This window comes from Marmota flaviventris, chromosome 6, assembly GCF_047511675.1.
Source record: "Marmota flaviventris isolate mMarFla1 chromosome 6, mMarFla1.hap1, whole genome shotgun sequence".
In the NCBI taxonomy this organism is placed as follows: Eukaryota; Metazoa; Chordata; class Mammalia; order Rodentia; family Sciuridae; genus Marmota; species Marmota flaviventris.
In genome coordinates, this window is record NC_092503.1 from 104,505,344 (window position 1) to 104,524,713 (window position 19,370).

The 19,370-nt window shown below is 33.3% G+C and overlaps 1 protein-coding gene across 1 annotated transcript; it reads left to right on the forward strand.

Moving 5' to 3' along the window:
* The first annotated feature begins 436 nt into the window (after positions 1–436).
* On the forward strand, positions 437–11,571 carry LOC114095076 (cysteine-rich secretory protein 2-like). The gene is given in 7 exon segments (XM_027938243.2): positions 437–712; positions 3,894–4,010; positions 4,756–4,843; positions 6,531–6,676; positions 7,063–7,160; positions 9,021–9,109; positions 11,444–11,571. Coding segments are annotated over 7 exon segments (735 nt in total). The 5' UTR covers positions 437–643.
* The last annotated feature ends 7,799 nt before the right edge of the window (positions 11,572–19,370 follow it).

A 19,370-nucleotide genomic window follows, 5' to 3' on the forward strand; every position in this document is an offset into this window, starting at 1 on the left:
GAGGGATAAATTTTGAGAATGATCTCAATAAAACTTTCAAAGTTATAAAAGTAAATTATAGCACTGGCACACAAAAACAGTATCAATTTGCTATTTAAATTTTTTTACATTCATCCTGAAACATACACTTAATGCTCATGCTTGCGATTTTGAAATAATCATGGTAAAATGGGATATAAATCAAGATATCATTCTTTTAATTTAAAAATAAACAGTTATAAGATTAACAATGGGGAAGATCAGTGCTTCCCCAAGTAAGTGGTCTTGCCCCTTCATTTAAAAGACCTAGGATTTTCTGATACATTGATAGGATACATTTGGCAATGAGCTGCTGAGTGTCTTTTAAAAGAGAATGAAAATATTAAACACCCTTTGTACCAACTCATGGATTAAGCAAGCTTGAAAAGGCTAGATTTTCAATTTGTTAATTGCACTTGTATTTTTCTATGTAAGGAAATTGGACAATACATGACAACAAATTTGACAATATGGCACTCTATGGCAGTTCTTGTCACACTGTTAATGAACCAGGGAATCTCTCTTCCTTGGTATAATTTGGGCCATTATATTAGTTTCCCTCTCTTAGTCCCATGATTTTTTATTTCAATGAAGACCTTTGTTTGCTTTGACTTAGTTTCCAACAATGGCTTTACTTCCGGTGGCGCTGCTTCTCATTGCTATGCTGCTTCCATCTTTACCTGCTGAAGGAAAGGTAAGGTTAAAAAGAAAAACTACATGAGATGGCCAGCTACTTTGAGAGAAGAAGGGACAAGAGTGTATAGTGTGGTACAGAGTGCTCATTGGTAGCTCAGAGCACTAGACACAGTTATGGGTCGTGAAGGTTAGGAGGCGAGGGTGTGTTGCGGTGCAAAGATAGGCAGGTGAGGATGGCAGCCCCCAGTCACAGATGACTATTGAACGCTGAAAAAGACAAGTTGTACTGAAAGTTCGAGATACTCATCAGAGATCAAAGATTTAGAACAAAAATAATCTCATTTTTATATTAAAATACATAATTAAACAGTAGTATTTTAGATATGTAGTTAAACAATGGATTAGGTTCTTAGGGCTATGGTAACAAATTACCACAGGTTTGGTGGCTTATAGGAACAGAAATTTATTTTCTCACAGTGTGGAGACCAGAGTCTAAAATCAAGGTATCTGCACAGCTGCAGTTCTGATGGAAGATTTAGGAAAGATCTGTTCCATGCATTTCTCCTAGCTTCTAGTGGCTTCTGCCAATTTTTGACATCCTTGACTTGTGGTCATATGAGTCCGATTTCTGCCTCCATGTTCACATTACATTCTTTTCTCTGTGTGTCACTCATAACGACATTTGTCATTGGACTTAGATTTTATTAATTCATAATGATCTCATCCCAAGAGCCTTAACTTAATTATATCCACAAAGATGTTTTCTCCAAATAAGATCACTTTCATGGATTCTGGAAATTAGGACATAGACATATCTTTTGGGGGACCACCACATCATACAAATAAAATACATTAAAGTAATTTCATCTTTCTCCTTAACTTCTTTAATAGAGCCATCTACAACTAAAATTGCATATGATGGCTTAAGGTACATTTTGAATGGACAGCACGGTCTCTGGGTTTAAAAAGCTAATGATAGTCCTCCTGCCCCAAGATATTTTCTGATTTCCTTATTTTATTCCATTTGTATGTGGTCCCTACAAAAAAAAAAAGCAACACATTTATGTAATTTAAATTGGAAAAAGTTCTTCACATATGTCACCACACTTAATCATTATAATTATGATATAAAATTTGATAAGTTAAAAAAATGCCATACTGTTTTATGCATGAACAGTCATAGAATCAGTTTGTGAAAACTTCCTTAGTATGTGAAGTCTTGAATTCATATCCTCTATTTCTAATTGGATGCTTTGCTTTAATGACCTTAGAAACAAGTTCAATCATCCTCTTCAAAAGAGTGACTGTGTAGTTTTCAGTTGGCCAGGAGACCACAGCTTTGGTCCGCGCCGTCTGTTCTCATACCTTCTTCAAAGTGTTCAAGACCAGGACTCCTCAGACTGGAGAACTCTTTTGACATTTGGTTCAGACCTCGCTTGGCATTCAGAAATACAGACTTTTATGTTTCAGTGATCTAATTGTCAGTCTAGAGAGAATCTGTTCCTCAACTAGGGCTTCAGTACAGTAGTTTTCTTGTCTTTCTTATTTCTTTCTCAACAGATTTTCTTTCATCACCTTTCCTAATGCCTTTAATCTCTCTGATCTGTCTCTGGTCTTCATTTATAAAACCATTTTGCCTCTAGTATAACTAATGATCAGAAGCACTGAACATGGTCTTGTGGGCATGATTTTCCATACTATCTCAGGATGCCTAGAAAATGTATTCATCTTTCAAAAAACTACAATCCAGAATCATCTTTTGTGAAAACTTCCTCAACCTCAAGTAAGAAATCCTTCCTTTCTATTTTATAGATCCCTCTCATAAAAGTTTTGCTTATGTCATACTGTCTATACAATATGAACCCTTAAAGGTAGACAGCTATCATATTTTATTCATATTATTCTCAATACTCTTTCCCCTAACGAAGCTCTATTAATACTCAGTTTGAAAAAAAAAAGTAACTTTCTTTTTCAGGAGAATTATTACCTACAAAGCAAGATGGTATAAGAAACAGAAAATAAGTACTTCTTTTTAAGAAACTACCTTTTGAAATGAAACTACTTTGACAAGATTTTTTAATTTAATAGGAAATATCAAGCAATGTTATTTTATGTTTTGATAAATGGCAGAGATTGGCCACTACTGATGTTAACATGTGCATCCCTTCTATCTTAGGGGTCAGTAGCTGTGCTGTTTCTATTGGTACAAGGCATTGACTAATTTTCCCTTATCCTTAGGAGAGAGAAATGAAACACCTACTAGATATTGGCAATAAAATTCAGGGTCTATGAGTAGAGTACTGGAAAAGACTTGAAGGGAACAAAATATGGGAGGAGAGGAGGGCAATGTATCCCAAAATTACCAGGAAAAAAAAATCTATAATGGGCTCTGTTCACTTAAACTTGAACTTCAAAATCTTTCTCATACTAATAGAACATCAAACCCTTTTTGTAAATATAAATTTAGTCCTTGTACCAACAATCCACATGCCCTATTCCACCCAGGGCTGAGCTCCTCCCCCATATCCACAACCACAAAGATAAATTGAAAATATCTTTCAATTACCTTTAATATCTTATCAGTTACATTTTTGTCATTAAAAGGAAAAGTTAAGTCCATGAATTGGATGAACTTGCTCCCTCCAAACATCCTTGAAGATTTTTTTTTAATATCTCAAATCTGTATTTTGAGCAAGCCTAAAAATAAGTAAATATGTAAAGTAAATAAGTAAAAATGATTTTTTCTTAAGTACTGGCTGGGTTGGCATATGCTTGGGCTGAACCTAAACATTCTCTAAATGCAGATACCATGTCATTAAAAAGTCCCCTAAAACATTGAGGATGAATCGTGAGCTCCATCCTCACTCCATCTCATTCATTCGCCTGATCAGATATGAATGAATATGCATGAAACTTTGTGGTTTTAAAATATTATCTATTATATGTTAACAAAAAAAATTATTAAGAGTTCTCTCAAAGCCAGATATTGGTATTTGTGGCCTCAGAGTTTTTAATTTAATTACTCTCCATTTTCAATACTTTGGTCTTCTACTTTCCTATTTAAGTCACAGCTTTTGCTCAGATGCATTGTAACACTTGAGTAGGCTAGTATTTGCTTTTAACATTTGTGCAGTACTACACAACTAAATACACACTTTTTGATCTTTGTGACTTTTTAATTAACTTATTCACTATTATAAGCAATTTTCAAAAATGTTTTAAATTTTATTTTCCTTTAGGATCCAGCTTTTACTTCTTTGTTAACTACCCAAACACAAGTGCAAATGGAGATTGTAAATAAACACAATGAACTAAGGAAATCTGTCTCTCCCCCTGCCAGCAACATGTTAAAAATGGTAAGCAGCAGAAATGGTGTGAACGGGATGTGAAAGGAGCAGGCAGCTGGAAACACGCATCTCTTTAAAACTTCGTGGTTTGCAACATTCTATTTTGCTGTTTTATTTCAACTTTCATATGGGGAGGACTGTGTTTCTTATTTTTGTTTTGAAAGATGGTTTAATAACTTATCAAGTGGGAAGGCTGAATTAGAAGCCAAATCTTTGAGCATCCAGGATGAAGTCATCACATTTTTTGTTCACTATCTTTCTAGTCTTAAGAAACTTTTGTTTCTTCAAAGTCCTTGTCATTATTAACATAAATGAAAGCTCCACATTCCAAGATTTGTCCCTAAAAGCCCAGTATCTCCCATCTGAAAGTGATAAGCTTCTAATGAAGCTGGGAATAATCTGGGCCAGCTTATTACTATTCAAATATAATTAGAATACTTCACATGTCTGTCAATATCTAAGAGTAGCACCATTACTAAAAATCCTCAGTGTGGATAGATGAACAATCAGATATTCTTATCTTAGGTATTTCTGTCCTTAGGCAAACAACCTATGGATTGCTCCTTGTGTGGAAGCGGGCATTGGTGCAGATAAAGACATATTGAAAAATGAAGCGACCAAAAATGCATTTTAATAAGAATGATTATTAGATAATAATCCTACAGAAGTTTTAAATTATTGCTTATCAATATATCGATTATATGCTTCATTGTGGTTAGATCATTAAGTGTATTTTTTTTCTTTTGACATTTAGGAATGGAACAGAGAAGCAACACAAAATGCCCAAAAGTGGGCAAATAAGTGTACTTTGCAGCACAGTGGTCCAGAGGATCGACAAACCAGTATGTGGATGAGCAAATATTTGTTGAACAAATGAACAAATACAATGATAATAGATTTTTGTAGCCTATTTCATTAAGAAGAAATCGTGAATAAATGCTTCTTATGCTGCTTTTTAAACTCAAATGATCTGTATGTAAATAGAAGGATGATAATGAAAAGGACAATTTTGTGCACATGTTTTTTATTTACATTATTCAAATAATTTCTCATACAGTATCACATTAGTTCCTCTCCACCAGCTCATAAGTAACACAGTTCATGTATCTCTATTTTGCAGTGTAAAGATTAGAAAAGTTTTGGGAGAAAAGTGATTTACCCAAGAACACACCAAAGTAGTATCATACTAGACATTTTCAGTCAAGTTTTCTGATTTCCAACAAAATTTCCTTTTTGACATTTTGAAATCTAATTTTTATATTCATAACATACATTGAATTATGTTGAATTGTTCCTGAGTTTTACTCTATAAATAATGTATCCTTTTAAAATCATATTTTAAATGATCATGTTCAGCATTCAACTAAAATTAATATTTTGAATATATTTATTTTCAAATTCTTTACATCAAGCAGCCAAGTATTTTGTAGGTACAAGGTGCTTATGATGCATAGAACGCTGAACTCAAAAAGCAATAATACACATATTGTCATGTATGTAAAAAATAAATAAATAAGGTTATAAATACTATGAGAGAAAAAAAACTTGTATGTATGGGCTTTACATAAAATATTTACTTACTATCAAGAATCATATATATATATATATATATATATATATATATATATATATATATATAAAGCAGTTAATCATTAACCTGTTATTTTAATTGAACTATTATTATTTATTTAGTTTGATGCTATAATCATAATAAAATTATAGAAATGGCCATATTCAGTGGAAGACTAAAACAGTCTTGAAGATCCAAATGTACTGTTAAATTTTTACTTTCTTTTCTTCATTGTTAAAAAATATAACCAAGAATATTTTATCTTCTTTATAAGCAATATGTAGACATTATATTTCAAGCCACTGAAAGGTGAATATTAATTGAGAGCTTGCAAAGTACAGGAAATATTTTTGGGCTACAAGACATGCCCAGGAATTTGGGTTTGTGACATTGTGTTTTCTGGTAAAGGAAGACTCATAGTTTTGAAAACTATCTTCCTGGTCAGTTGTCTTTCGATTGGGACTCTTAAAGACTGTCTAAAAAGCCTTTTTTTTTCTTTCAAATTTGACACAAAATCATGAACATTTTTTGAGCATCCTATTTTTGAAAAATCTCTGGTGAGGGTAGTAAGAGCAGGAGAGAAATTGCAATTAGGTGTTGGTGGCTACCTGTAGCAAGGATGCAATACACACTGAAAGCAGTGAGGCACATACACACACATGAAAACTCAGTGTATAAGTGATTGCATCCTAGATAATCCAGAGGGAGGGGGACTTTTAAAGAATAGGATCTTCTCAATCTACTAAAAAATTTGCAAGTTCTGGCCAGTCTCAATATTTAGGCAATTCTGTCTTCTAATCTTCTCTAAAGTTGATCTGGAGATAAGATAGCCTCCTCTCATCAGTCAGAAGCTAGCAACTATGAACCCTGTACTTGAAAGGCAGCATCTTTGCATTTGTGATGTCAATTTCTTTTTTGAGTTTTATTGCCTTCCTCATATATGATCTGTTCCTTCCTAGCTACAAAATGTGGCGAGAATCTCTACATGTCAAGTGACCCTGCTCCCTGGTCAACGGCAATCCAAAGCTGGTATGATGAGAGCCGTGGATTTACCTATGGTAAAGGACCAAAGAATCCCTAGGCAATTGTTGGACATTACACTCAGGTAAGAGAAACAGTGAAATCCCCCTGCCACAAACATTATAACAGTTTGCAGAAACAGCTTGAGTAATCATAATAATCTTGGCATTTGACTGATAGTTCATTGAGATCTGCTATTTTTATCCATGGTCCAAAAAATGTTTGGTAGGAAAAAAAATACACAGTATTGCTCCTATAATATAAATAGATAAGCTTGTGAATGTACATAAAATTTTTGTATTTTTAAAGTGCATGACTTTGATTCAGTAAATTTAAATATTTTCATAAGATGTGGACATAAATTTAACCACAGTAACATCATCAGTGTTATATTTGCTACTATTTCTTTTTTAATATTTTCTATTTTTGTAACATGTACCCCGATATGCTCATTCTCTTATGGATTTGTAGCTTGTTTGGTATTCATCCTTCCGCGTTGGATGTGGAGTTGCCTACTGTCCCAATCAAGACAGTCTAAAATACTTCTATGTTTGCCAGTACTGTCCTGCGTAAGTGTTCACATTAGAGTTTAATGCCAATAATTGTATCTGCAATATAATATTTTAAAATTCTCATATATTCATCAATAGGAAAATAATAACTCAATAAAGGTGTGATACATTTCTGGAAATAATGTTTAAGATTGAGACACCTTTAATTTCTCAGAGAAGATACCAAGTTCTCAGTCACAAATAAAATGATGCTCTCATTCCTCATTTAAAAAAATGATGTAATTTCTTTAATTATCTTTCCTGAGGATTAAGGTTATTCAATGAGCATGTGTGATCCCTCTCTAGACTTTGTATCATCAGTTTGCTAACTTCATACTCTGAATCTCTAGAAGTTTAATGATTAAACAAGGGGTGCTGGTAGGATTGCAAATAGGGGTTAATATATTGCAATTTTAGTCCTTTCTTCAAATAGTCCTACTCATGTTTATCTAAACAACATATTGTTACCATCACAAATGAGTCATCTTCGAGAGTCTCAAAGACTTCTCAGGAGAAATTTATTATTTCAGAACTCAGAAAAAGAAAAATCTTGACTCTTTTATTTTCTCAGAATTTACCTAAGAAACTCTATAAATATCTTGTGTCTCGATTTGTAGCCAGAATCATGCCCCCTTTTTCAAACAGTATGTGCAAAATTATCCTCAAAAATAAATTCATAATGAAGATATATTCAATGATATATGTGAGTTTAAATTTTTAAACATTTGAAATTCTTTATTACTGGAGGGAGGGGGAACCCCAACCCAAATATGCTATATAGGACTTGTGTAGAGACAGATAATCCAGGTGATGGAAGGGTTCATTTGAGAAGGCTGAACCATAAAGTTGTGTTTCTGCAAGCACCTGTTAGGGTTTAGTGGAGAGAACTAAAAGGCCCTAGGAGAGTGCATCTAAACTCACAGCCTGGCCCTCAAAACAGGACACTGAAGCCAGGCTTAGGAACTGAGAGTTGGAATGAGTGATGAGAGGAAGTAAGGGAAAGAACTCCCAGAACACTTTTCTACTTGATGATTTTTCCCAGTGTTCACACACATACGGCTCTGCTCTATGTAGGGGAACACTCAGGTACATTGCCTTGGGCCCTCTCCCCACTTGGCTTCATTGAGAATTGGATTCCTATATAGTTTCAAATTAATTAAGTAGTCCAAAAGATAATTAACCCATGGGTTAATCAGTGTGAGATCATCTAGTGCTGGGTATTGTTGTTCATCAAAACTTTTCTTAACCAGCATTCTTTTTTTTAAATTTTTTTAGAACATAGATATCTCACACATGCCAAGTCTAGAAACTGACAGAATTTCCTTCAGCACGTGGTCCCAACAACATACAACTCATTAGTTGAAAATCACTACCTTTATGAAGGGGCAAAATTATTCTGAAGCTTTATTTTTCTGTATTAGATAAATTAAGGTGCTTTTCATTCTTCAAATATAAAATGATATGGTAATGCTGAGCTTTCTTCTCTTTATTGTAACCCCCTACCTCCAAAATATTTCTCTCTAGGGAATATGCTTTGCCCCTAACCAGCACTTAGGGTGCATTGCCTTAGCAAATTGGTTGCATTTATTTGGAGATAAAGAAGCTGTTAACTGCTTGTAATATTCTCCATATTCTATATGCTAGTTCTTAATTGAATGGCTCAACCTGTGAAATTATGGTTAAAGAGATAGGCCAATGTGTGAAGAAAGCATTTTCTTAATTCTTATTTCTTTCTAACTTAATGCTTTGGGAGTTATGTTTTTTCAGTTTTATTGACATCAATAAAAACAGTGAATTAGCTATTTGGCAGCTGATAAATTAGAGTATGATCCAAAGAGCAAATTAAAGATATTTGACACTGTGTATTTCACATTTCAGTGGTAATAATGTGAGTAAAAAGAATAACCCTTACCAACAAGGAACACCTTGTGCGAGTTGCCCTAATAACTGTGAAAATGGACTATGCAGTAAGTTTGAATTATTAACTTCCTACTCTAAGAGAATTGATGTTTTCCTTTCTTTTTATGAATTAAGAAATCCCCTAAACCAATTAAATAACATATTAAAACAAAAGCCAGAAAGATACTGAACAGTGTGTATAAATAAACTTACAATTCAGTAACTAATATTTTAATTATAATGAAAACACATTATCAAATATGACATATGTGTAATCTACCATCAGTGATTGTGCTGTAGATTTGATTAATATTAAATATACACTTCTGACAAATAGTTTGTTTTATTGAAGCTAATATCACTATGCCAATTTAGTTTTTTAATATTTTTTAGTTTTAGGTAGACACAATCTCTTTATTTTATTTTTATGTGGTACTGAGGATCGAACCAAGTGCCTCACACATGCTTGGAGAGCCTTCTTCCACTTAAGCCATAACCACAGCCCCGCCAAGTTAATTTTTAAAAATTCAAAGGAATATATCTAAAGGGGATTAAGATTTTATTATGGTTCAGTCTAGACCAGTATGCCAAACACTACTCTTTTGTACCAATGAGTTCATTGTGTGAATTTCCTCACTTCCTTTCTACAGTACACAGTGTTTACCCTAATAAATGATGAAATGCTCTATAATCTGATAATAGTTTAGGCATATTATTAATGACAAAATCAAATCTGTATACAATATTCACTCACAGAGCAAACATACTGTTGCAAATTAAAAGAATAAAACAAATGTCATACACCTCAATTTTAATTGTCATAATTACAAGTAAAAATAGCTGCTGACCTTCTATAGTTGGGATACTTTCATGAAAATTATTATTAATAATAGAATCAACCCACTTACTGAGGTTTTTACCTTTCAAATGCATTCACCTTTACTTAGCATTCTTTCTGATTCAATTATGTAATTATAATTCACAATATTGATGATATCAAGGCTATAAATCCACTAAGGAGGGAAAATGTTGAATACTCATACCTCTCCTAAATGCTTTTTGATGCAATGAGCACTCAATAGAAAGATTTTAAACAAATAGTGAAAAAAATGATAATTGTGTTTCATAGAGAGCTTTTTGGCAACAATATGCACACCTGTTGAAGTGGAAGCCAGTTAGGATAATGTGGGAAAACATGGATTTAAAATCCGTGGGTGTCATCATAGCAGTACTGGCAAAATAAACAATAAACAAGACAGTATTTGTAATCTGTGCTGCTGGAGTGCTTGTTAAAAGGAGAGAGGAAGGAGTCTGAAATGGATCCACCTGCTGGCTTAAAGTACTGTGTGACCAGAGTGTCATTTCACTGAGACTGCAGGAAAAGTCCAAGAATCCTCAGCCTGATGTGATGAGTTTATTTTGAGTTTGTTGAGCCATGGGGTCTTTGGAAACATTTAATCAGAATCTTCAGAAGAACAAAGTGCATATTGTCCTTGTTTTATTCTGTGACCACTCATAAAGATTATTTGTACCCAAAAGCTGGCACTGGAGTAAGACATGCCCATCCAATAATGTGAGATAATAAAAATGCTCTTGTAACTTGTTGTATAGCTTTAGACACTAGTCCCATGTAGTCTCTGAACACTTTAAAATAGGTCTGGTAAAATTATAAAACTAAATTTTTAATTTATTATAAAGTTGAATAGCTACATGTGGCTAGTGACTCCCATATTGGATTCTGGGGTGAGAAAATATATTTGCATTTATTTTATTCTGTCTACTAAGGTCAATACTTTTAGAAATATATCACTGGCTGAGTATGGTCAGCACACCTGTAATCCTAGCAGCTCATGAGGCTGAGGCAGGAAGGGTGCGAGTTCAAAGCCAGCCTCAGCAACTTGGGGAGGCCCCAAGGAAATTAGTGAGACTTTGTCTCTAAAGGAAAACTAAAAAGGGCTGGGTATGTGGCTTAGTGGTTAAACATCACTAGGTTCAATCCTTGGTACCAAAGAAAGAAAGAGGGCTAGGGTTGTGGCTGGCTCGGTGGTAGAGTGCTTGCCTAGCATGTGAGGCACTGCGTTTGATTCTCAGCACCACATATAAATAAAATAAAAGTCCATCAACAACAACAAACAAATTTTAACAAAGAATGGAAGGAAATAAAGGAGGGAGGAAGGGAGGGAGGAAGAAAAGAGAAAGAAATAGATCACTGAATTAAAAGTAATGGATTAGTCAGTGAGCCCAACTAAGACATGTTACGTGTCCCTCAAAACATGAAGTATAAGTGATGCTAACCTGTTGCTCACTCTTCCCTCCTCCCTCATACACTTTGAATGTATGAATTGTTTTGCTGATACAGTGGAAAATGACAGTAAGGTGATTTAAATCTGTTTTTGTTACAGCCAATAGTTGCGAGTTTGAAGATCTCCTTAGTAACTGTGAGTCCTTGAAGAGCACAGCTGGCTGTGATCATGAACTACTCAAGGAAAAGTGCAAGGCTACTTGCCAATGTGAAAACAAAATTCACTAAAATGCCTAGTGTACATCAGGCAGGATTATATCCAATGGCTTCATCATTTAGCAGAGACATACCCAGGGAAATTGGAGGCATACTAATTAGCAATTTGATCCCAAATGGCAATGTTTTTTTCTCCTGGATCTTTACAGAAATATCTGTCTCCTACAGCAATTTACAAAAGTAGCATCAGCCACAATAACAGATTTGGACTTAGATATCAATTTGCTGCTTTAAGTTAAGAATTTTGAAGGCTGTATAACCACAGAACTTTGGTCATAGAACTTCACCCAAAAAGGAGAACTACTTGTCTCCTAAAACAACATGATAAAAAAGAGAAAGACTGGACATCTTTGCCATCCCTACTACATGATATTTTACCTGCATAAATAATAAATTCAAAGCTTGAAATCTACATTTGTCCTTGGCCTTTCTTTTAAACAAAAGTAATCAGCTTTTTAAATAAAAAGCTTATCTAAAGAACTACATGGATGGGATTCTCATGCAATGCTTCTATGGTATTCATAATCAACCCCAGGTAACTAAGCCCAGATAGATGATTATTCACAGAAAATTCTCCAAAATAGTTGCCTGTAAAATTAAATTTTAACAAAAAAGGAACATCAGTTCTGTTCTTACTTTTTCATTTTTGCATTTACATATTCTTCTTATAAGGACATAATCCAACAGAATATACTAATATAGCCTTCCAGTAAAACAAATATGGTAATACCTCAGGGAGATTAATTATGTCTTTATATAATTTTTTATATAATTTAAGTCTTTATATAATTTTTTATATTGCTAACAACAGGTTAAAGTCAGTCCATTTATAGTTGAGAAACTAAAAATTTAAAAACAAAGTTATGGAAGGTAGTCAGAAAGTAAGTCTGGCCAGACAAGTGGTTAAATACTTTAAGTCATATTTCTAAAGCCTTCATTGTTTTTTAGGCCCAGATGGTTTCACACTGAATTCTGCCAAACACTTTTTTAAAGAATACCAATTTTACATGATCTGTTCCAGAAAATTGAATGAAAAGAAATTCTTCTCAATATATTATATTTAAGGTTAGTGTTATCCTAATACTAAAAGACAATTCAGGAAGAAAAAAGATATAGACCTATAGCTGTTATTTACACACAAGGAAAAATTCTAAATAAACCTTAAGTAAATTGATCCAGCATCACAGCAAAAGGAGAATACACTCCAACTGAAATTTTGAACAAGTTACTAGAAAAAACAACAAATTAAATGTCTGGAAGATATGTCACCTGTCATGGAATACATTCATTGTATATATAGCTACCCGTGAACTTTATTGGAAATTCTTCCACAAAAATAGCATTTCTTCATTCTAATCTTAATAGCTCAATTTCTCATAAAGTGTGATTTGAAATATTTAAATCTATTTCAGGGAAGTAAATGTAATATTTTATTTTCATAACTGCAAGAGCACAGAGATGCAGTGACAATGTGTGAGAGAAGCACAGAATTTTCCATTTGAATGTTTTCTGGTATAAAGTCCATTCAATTTTTTGATGGGCCATTTGAAAGGATTTAAATGAAGAGCCACCTTTAGGTTGTTGTAAGATTAAAGTTACCTTTGAGTGGAAGATCTGGTCTGGTCCATGTTTTGAATATTTGGAAAACCTTTGCTATTCTATGGCTTTTTAAAATTATATCTAGTTCTAATGTGGCTAGTGAAGAAATGTAACATATAAAAACTGCATGGGAATCTTTGAAATGTAATTGCTAATTAACAATCACTCAAAACACATTTTTCCCCACTAAACTGAAGTTTTTTCAGAAATGTGCTGTTGTTTTACAAGTTGATCTGTATGATAATGCTTACCTCATTCTATGATAATCGAAGTGAGTTCTGAGATAATGCATAACATTCCAGTTTTTTTTTTCTAATTTTGATGAAGATGATGATGATCTTATTTTACTTCTTAAACATGTAAAATTTGCAAACTTTCTAAACTGAATATCTTCAGAAAGAACTTAGGGCCAGCATCAAAATCTGTAATTGCACACAACTCCAAATAACCACACATGCTTGATGTTTACAGGCTTTGCTAAATCCCTCTTCAGAGTGAGCGTTTCCAGTGGACATTGTAGCACAACTATTGACAGACACAGCCATCAAGCTACTCCTCTATTTCATCCCCCCTTGATTGGTCACATGTTTCCTTCCACATTCATGCACTCATAATTCATTTACTTCTGGCATTTGATTGTTCCTCAGTCAGAATGTCATCTCCACACTTCCTTGCTTTTGTTTACATTGGATTTTCAAATTCAAGTCTGATTAGAATCTCTGTATCTCAGTCCAAAGTGTCATGGCCTGACTCCTCTCTCTTGGATCACAAGGGAAATGTGTTAGTTTCTTCTCAGGACAGTCTATTTAATATGGAGTTCATCCAGGCAAGAACCATGCCTGCTGAGCCCTGTGGGTTGCAGGGAATGAACTGTGCTGTGTGCATGAAGTACAACATCATTCCCTATTCACTGCAGGAATGCAGAGGTCTTCATCACCAACCCTACTCTCAGTCAGGAATTTATTAGGTGGGAGATGAGATAACTAGGAGTATGGATGGAAAACAACTTCTTTGATAGACAATATCAATTTTAGAAAATAAAAAAATTCATGACTGTTTCCAGATGCAAATTATCTTTAAATTATTAACTGATACTCATTAATCCCAAAAAAGCAGGTACAAAAATTTAAATAGGAGAAGGTCCCATTTTAAATAGCTGAAAACTTTTCTTTTGTATGCTTATTTTGTCTTCCAAAATACCCTCACACTGTCCACTGACCTGCTTTGGCTTTATCTAGGAGGAGAGAAAGAATTTATTACCTTTTAATTAACAAAGGAAGAATTTTGACTAGAAGTTATATTAACCCATGCTATTTGAGAATATATGTCCTTTCATTTATTCAGAGTTTATTTGTTATTAGATATTTGATAATAGCTTTTGTTTCTTCATACAGGTTTTATTCTTTTTTAAATAAAATTTATTATTAAAAATGTACAAATTTCATAGTTATAGTTATGAGGTACATTACAATGACTAAAAGGTCATTTCTATTATTTTTTTAAAAATTATTTTTATGTCAATCTGGTATTCAGTCATCACATTAAACTCTTCAGTTTTAGTTATATTTTGAATTATTTAGATAGTCCTACTTAATAGGTGATTAATAAACAATGTCATTATCTAGCATAACTACAATTTTTCTATCTAGGACTGCACTATATACCAATAAAATAGATGATTGATTGAGGCTTTGTCCATAGCATTAAGAATTTATATGAAAAGTAATAAATACATAAGTAATGTGACCCAATATAATAAATACCATAGTATAAGTGCACAGTAATTATAGTGGTAATCAAGAACTGGGGTGTATACATATTTGTAATATAATTGAAAATGTTTTAGGGATAGTCACTTTAGTTAATCAGAAATTCACAGTTCAGGGTTCATTGTTTACTGAAAGCAAAACTATAAAGAAAACTACTATCAATATTTCAATTACCAATGCCAAGAGATTTTGTTAATAAAATAGTGAAATTCAAAGATAGTACATGATGGTACATAATGGCTAAATATGTTTTCCTAACGAAAAAAATATATATTTTAACAAGACCTCATGTGAATTCCTTTTACTTTTAATATCACTTGTTTCTATGGTAGAATTTCTAAGCTAGTAGTGGTAATAACTTTGTGAGTCAGATCACTGCATCCACTAAACATGCCCAACCTATTAACAACATCTCAAAGTCCTTATGTTAAAGCCTTCTAATATTAATAGGAGTTTTGTATAATATAAAAGCAAACTCATTTTTCTAAATACGGGGAAAATGGAATCCTGTTCAAGTTTTTCCCCACTTATTAATATGTGAGCCACTTAATTTTCTGGGACCATATTTACATCACTTATTTATTTATTCAGTTTGTTTTCATTGCTTATTTTATTTTGCATAGATGGTAATGCCAATAACTGAATCTTAAGAAATCTATTATTTCCTTTTTTGTTTGTTGTTTAAGGAAAATATAGAAAAGATGAGAAGTGAGCAATATTGTTAAACACTTATTATATTTGAGGCTCTGAGTTAGTGTTCACATATATTAATTACTTTTTGTTTTCTTATCACATATTTTAAAAATTTAGGAAGTTTGGAATCACATCTAAATAAATATTACAAGTATAAAAAAATTTAAATGTAGAATTTATATGAAAAATAATAAATACATAAGTAATTGTGACCCAATATAATAAATACCATAGTATAAGTGCACAGTAATTATAATGGTAATCAAGTGGTAATCAATCAGCTATTTTTAAATAGCTGAAAACTTTTCTTTTGTATAATCTTCTTAGAAATATAATAAATTAATGCTACTTCCTTCAAATATCCTTTTCCCACCCAATTAGAGCTTTATAGTTATATATATATAGTAGTTGGGTTCATCCTGACAAAACCATACACACATGGAATTTGATTTCAGTCATATCCCCGTTTCCCTTCCCGTTTTCCCTCCTGTCCTCCTCTTCTCCCCTGTTTGCCTTCCTTTACCCTGCTAGACTTCCTTTCATTCATCTATTTATATTTGATCAGTTCTTTTTACTTATACATAATAAAGGTGAAATTCTCTGTGGTATGTTTATATGAGCACATAACATGACTTTTAAGAATTCATTTTGAATTGCCTTCCCTTTTCCCATCCCTTCACTCTGCTTCTTGATCTCCTTCTTCTACACTACTGATCTTACCTATACATTTATGGTGTTTTATCCTTTTCTCCTCCTCTCCTTTATTTTTACTCTAGATTCCACGTGAGAGAAAACATTCAGCCTTTGAGTTTCTGCTTCTGGCATATTTTACTTAGCATAATATTCACCATTTCCATCTATTTACCAGGAAATGTGATAATTTCATTCTTCTTTATGGTCGAGGAGAACACTATTGTGTATGTATACCACAATTTCTTAGTCCATTCATCTATTGACAGGCATTTGATTTGATTCCATAATTTAGCTAGTGTGATTTGTGCTCACTGCTTGTTTTGAAGACATGAAATTAAGAATTAATAGTAAAGGTTCGATCCCCCAATACCCCATCCTCAAAAAAGGGGAAAATGTGTTTGCTCATCCAAGATTTATACCTTACAGACTGACCTCCCAGAGTTGGGATGACCTCCTTTAAAGCTCCAGCCTACTGCTGGTCCAGTGATTAAGGCAATGGATTAATTTCTCTAAATTTGGAAACCAGCCCATCCATTTATCAAAGGAAGAGCTAATATCTCTCCAGCCATAAACATTGGGCTGCCCAATACTGATATTTATTTGCAATGCCATGTGACTTTAACCATTAGACTTGGATCTCTGAGGCCTCTGCTCATCAGTAGAGGGGTCGTTGGTTCCCAACCTCAACCAGTCCAGAAAGCAGAAATAGCAAGATGAAATTGAAGACATGTTCATTTCACTCCTGCATCTTATCCCCTAAGTACATCAGAAGAGAAACTTAACAGCTCCAAGGCCTGAAGACAGAAGTCTAAGACAGTCTGATGTCTAAACTTACTGTATCTCTTTGCACTGGTCCCGTGAATAAGATTTTGTTTATTTGCTATTACCATAGACACATGGTTCAAACTCAACCCTATGACTGAAAAAGCAAAAACATTATGAATAATGGGAGACAATCTTCTCACTCTTGTAGAAAGAATTCATACATATGCAAATGGGGAATGTAGAATTAAGTCTTCTGGTGGTGTTTTAGAATTGGAGGTATTGTTTTTTATCATAAAGAGGTAGATATAACTGCTAGGGAAATAGCATGAACAAAGTAGAAGCAATCCTTGCCTTTATAGAATGATTTTTAAACTAGAAGACAGAAACACAAGAGTCCTAGTAATTAGAAACACAATCCCTTGGAATGGTAAAAATTATTCATAAAATAAAGTAAAATGTTCTCTCCAAAGGGAGAAATGCAGTCTTACCTCTTCTTTTTTAAAAATCTTTTGTGAAATGTTTACTTATACTGTTTTCCGAAAACTAAAGAGATGTTAGTGCTGTCAAAAATCCTTCATTCAGAATATTTCTGTAATTAATAATTATTTTACTTAAACTAAACATGTTCTTTTTGAAGAAAAATTAAACTTTTTTGAATTAGAGATACAACTATTTAAATTATCTTTAAAATAAAACTACATTTCCCATAATGTTGGTTGCTTTTATAGAAACTCCTTTTCCCACAGATTTACATCAAAAGACTAACAATTCACTTGCCATCATGCATAACAACAGCAGAGAAAGGCTAAGCATGGGGAGGGCATGAATAGGCCTCAAACTCTTTAATATCATACATGTGATGATTAAACCCAAGATACAGCATCATATTTCTTTTTTTTAGCTGGTTATTTTTAGTTATATATGACAGTAGAATCCATTTTGATATAATTTTACAGAGCATGGAATATCTCTTATTCTAATTAGGACCCAATTCTTGTACATATGCATGATGGTGGAATTCACTGTGATGTTTTTATATATGTACATAGAAATATTTTGTTTTTCATTTCACTGTCTTTATCAACTCTCCCCCATCCTTCCCTCAATTTCCCATTGTCTAATCTACTGAACTTCTATTCTTACCTTCCACCCGCCTTTTGTAGATTAGCTTTCACGTGTCAAAGAAAACATTTGACCTTTGGCTTTGGGGAACTGCATTATTTCACTTAGCAAAATAGTCTCCAGATCCATCCATCTATCAGCAAAAGTCATAAAGTGATTTTTATGGGGGAATAATATTCCTCTAGGTATTTATACCACATTTTCTCTATCCATTCATCTGTTGAAGAGCACTTAGGTTGTTCCCATAGATTGACCATTGTTAACTGAGCTGATATAAACATTGATGTGACTATGTCACTGTAGTATGCTGATTTTAAATCCTTTGGATGTATACTAAGGAGTGGGATAGCTGGGTCAAATGGTGATTCCATTCCTAGTGTTTTGAGGAATCTCCATACTCCTCTACAGAGTGATTGCACTAGTTTTCAGTCCCACGAGAAATGTTTGAGTGTACCTTTTTTACCCACATCCTCGCCAATACTTATTGTGACTTGTATTCTTGATAATTGCCTTTCTGACTGGAGTGAAATGAAATCTTGGTATAGCTTTAATTTCCTTCTCTCAAATTACTAGAGATGTTGAACATTTTTTTAGTATATTTGTTGACCATTCTTATTTCTTCTGTGAAGGGTCTGTTCAGTTCTTTTATCCATTTATTGAGTTATTTGATTTTTTTGTGTTAAGTTTTATGAGTTCTTTATATATCCTGGAAATCATTGCTCTATCTGAAGTGCAGGGGGCAAAGATTTTCTCCCAGGCTGTAGGCTCTCTCTTCATGTTCTTGATTGTTTCCTTTGCTGTAAAGAAGCTTTATAGTTTGGTGGCATCCCATTTATTGATTCTTGTTTTTATTTCTTACACTTTATGAGTCTGATTAAGGAATTTGATTCCTAAGCTGATATATTGGAGTTTTGTGCCCAATTTTTCTTCTAGTAGGTGCAGGATTTCTGGCCTCATGCCTAGGTCCTTGATCTACTTTGAACTGAGTTTTTTGCAGGGTAATAGATAGGGGTTCAATTTCATTCTTCTACATATGGATTTCCAGTTTTCCCAGCACCATTTGTTAAAGAGGCTATCTTTTCTCCAATGTATGTTTTTGGAGCCTTCGTCTAGTATGAGGTAACTGTATTTTTGTGGGTTTGTCTCTGTGTCTTCTATTCTGTTCCATTG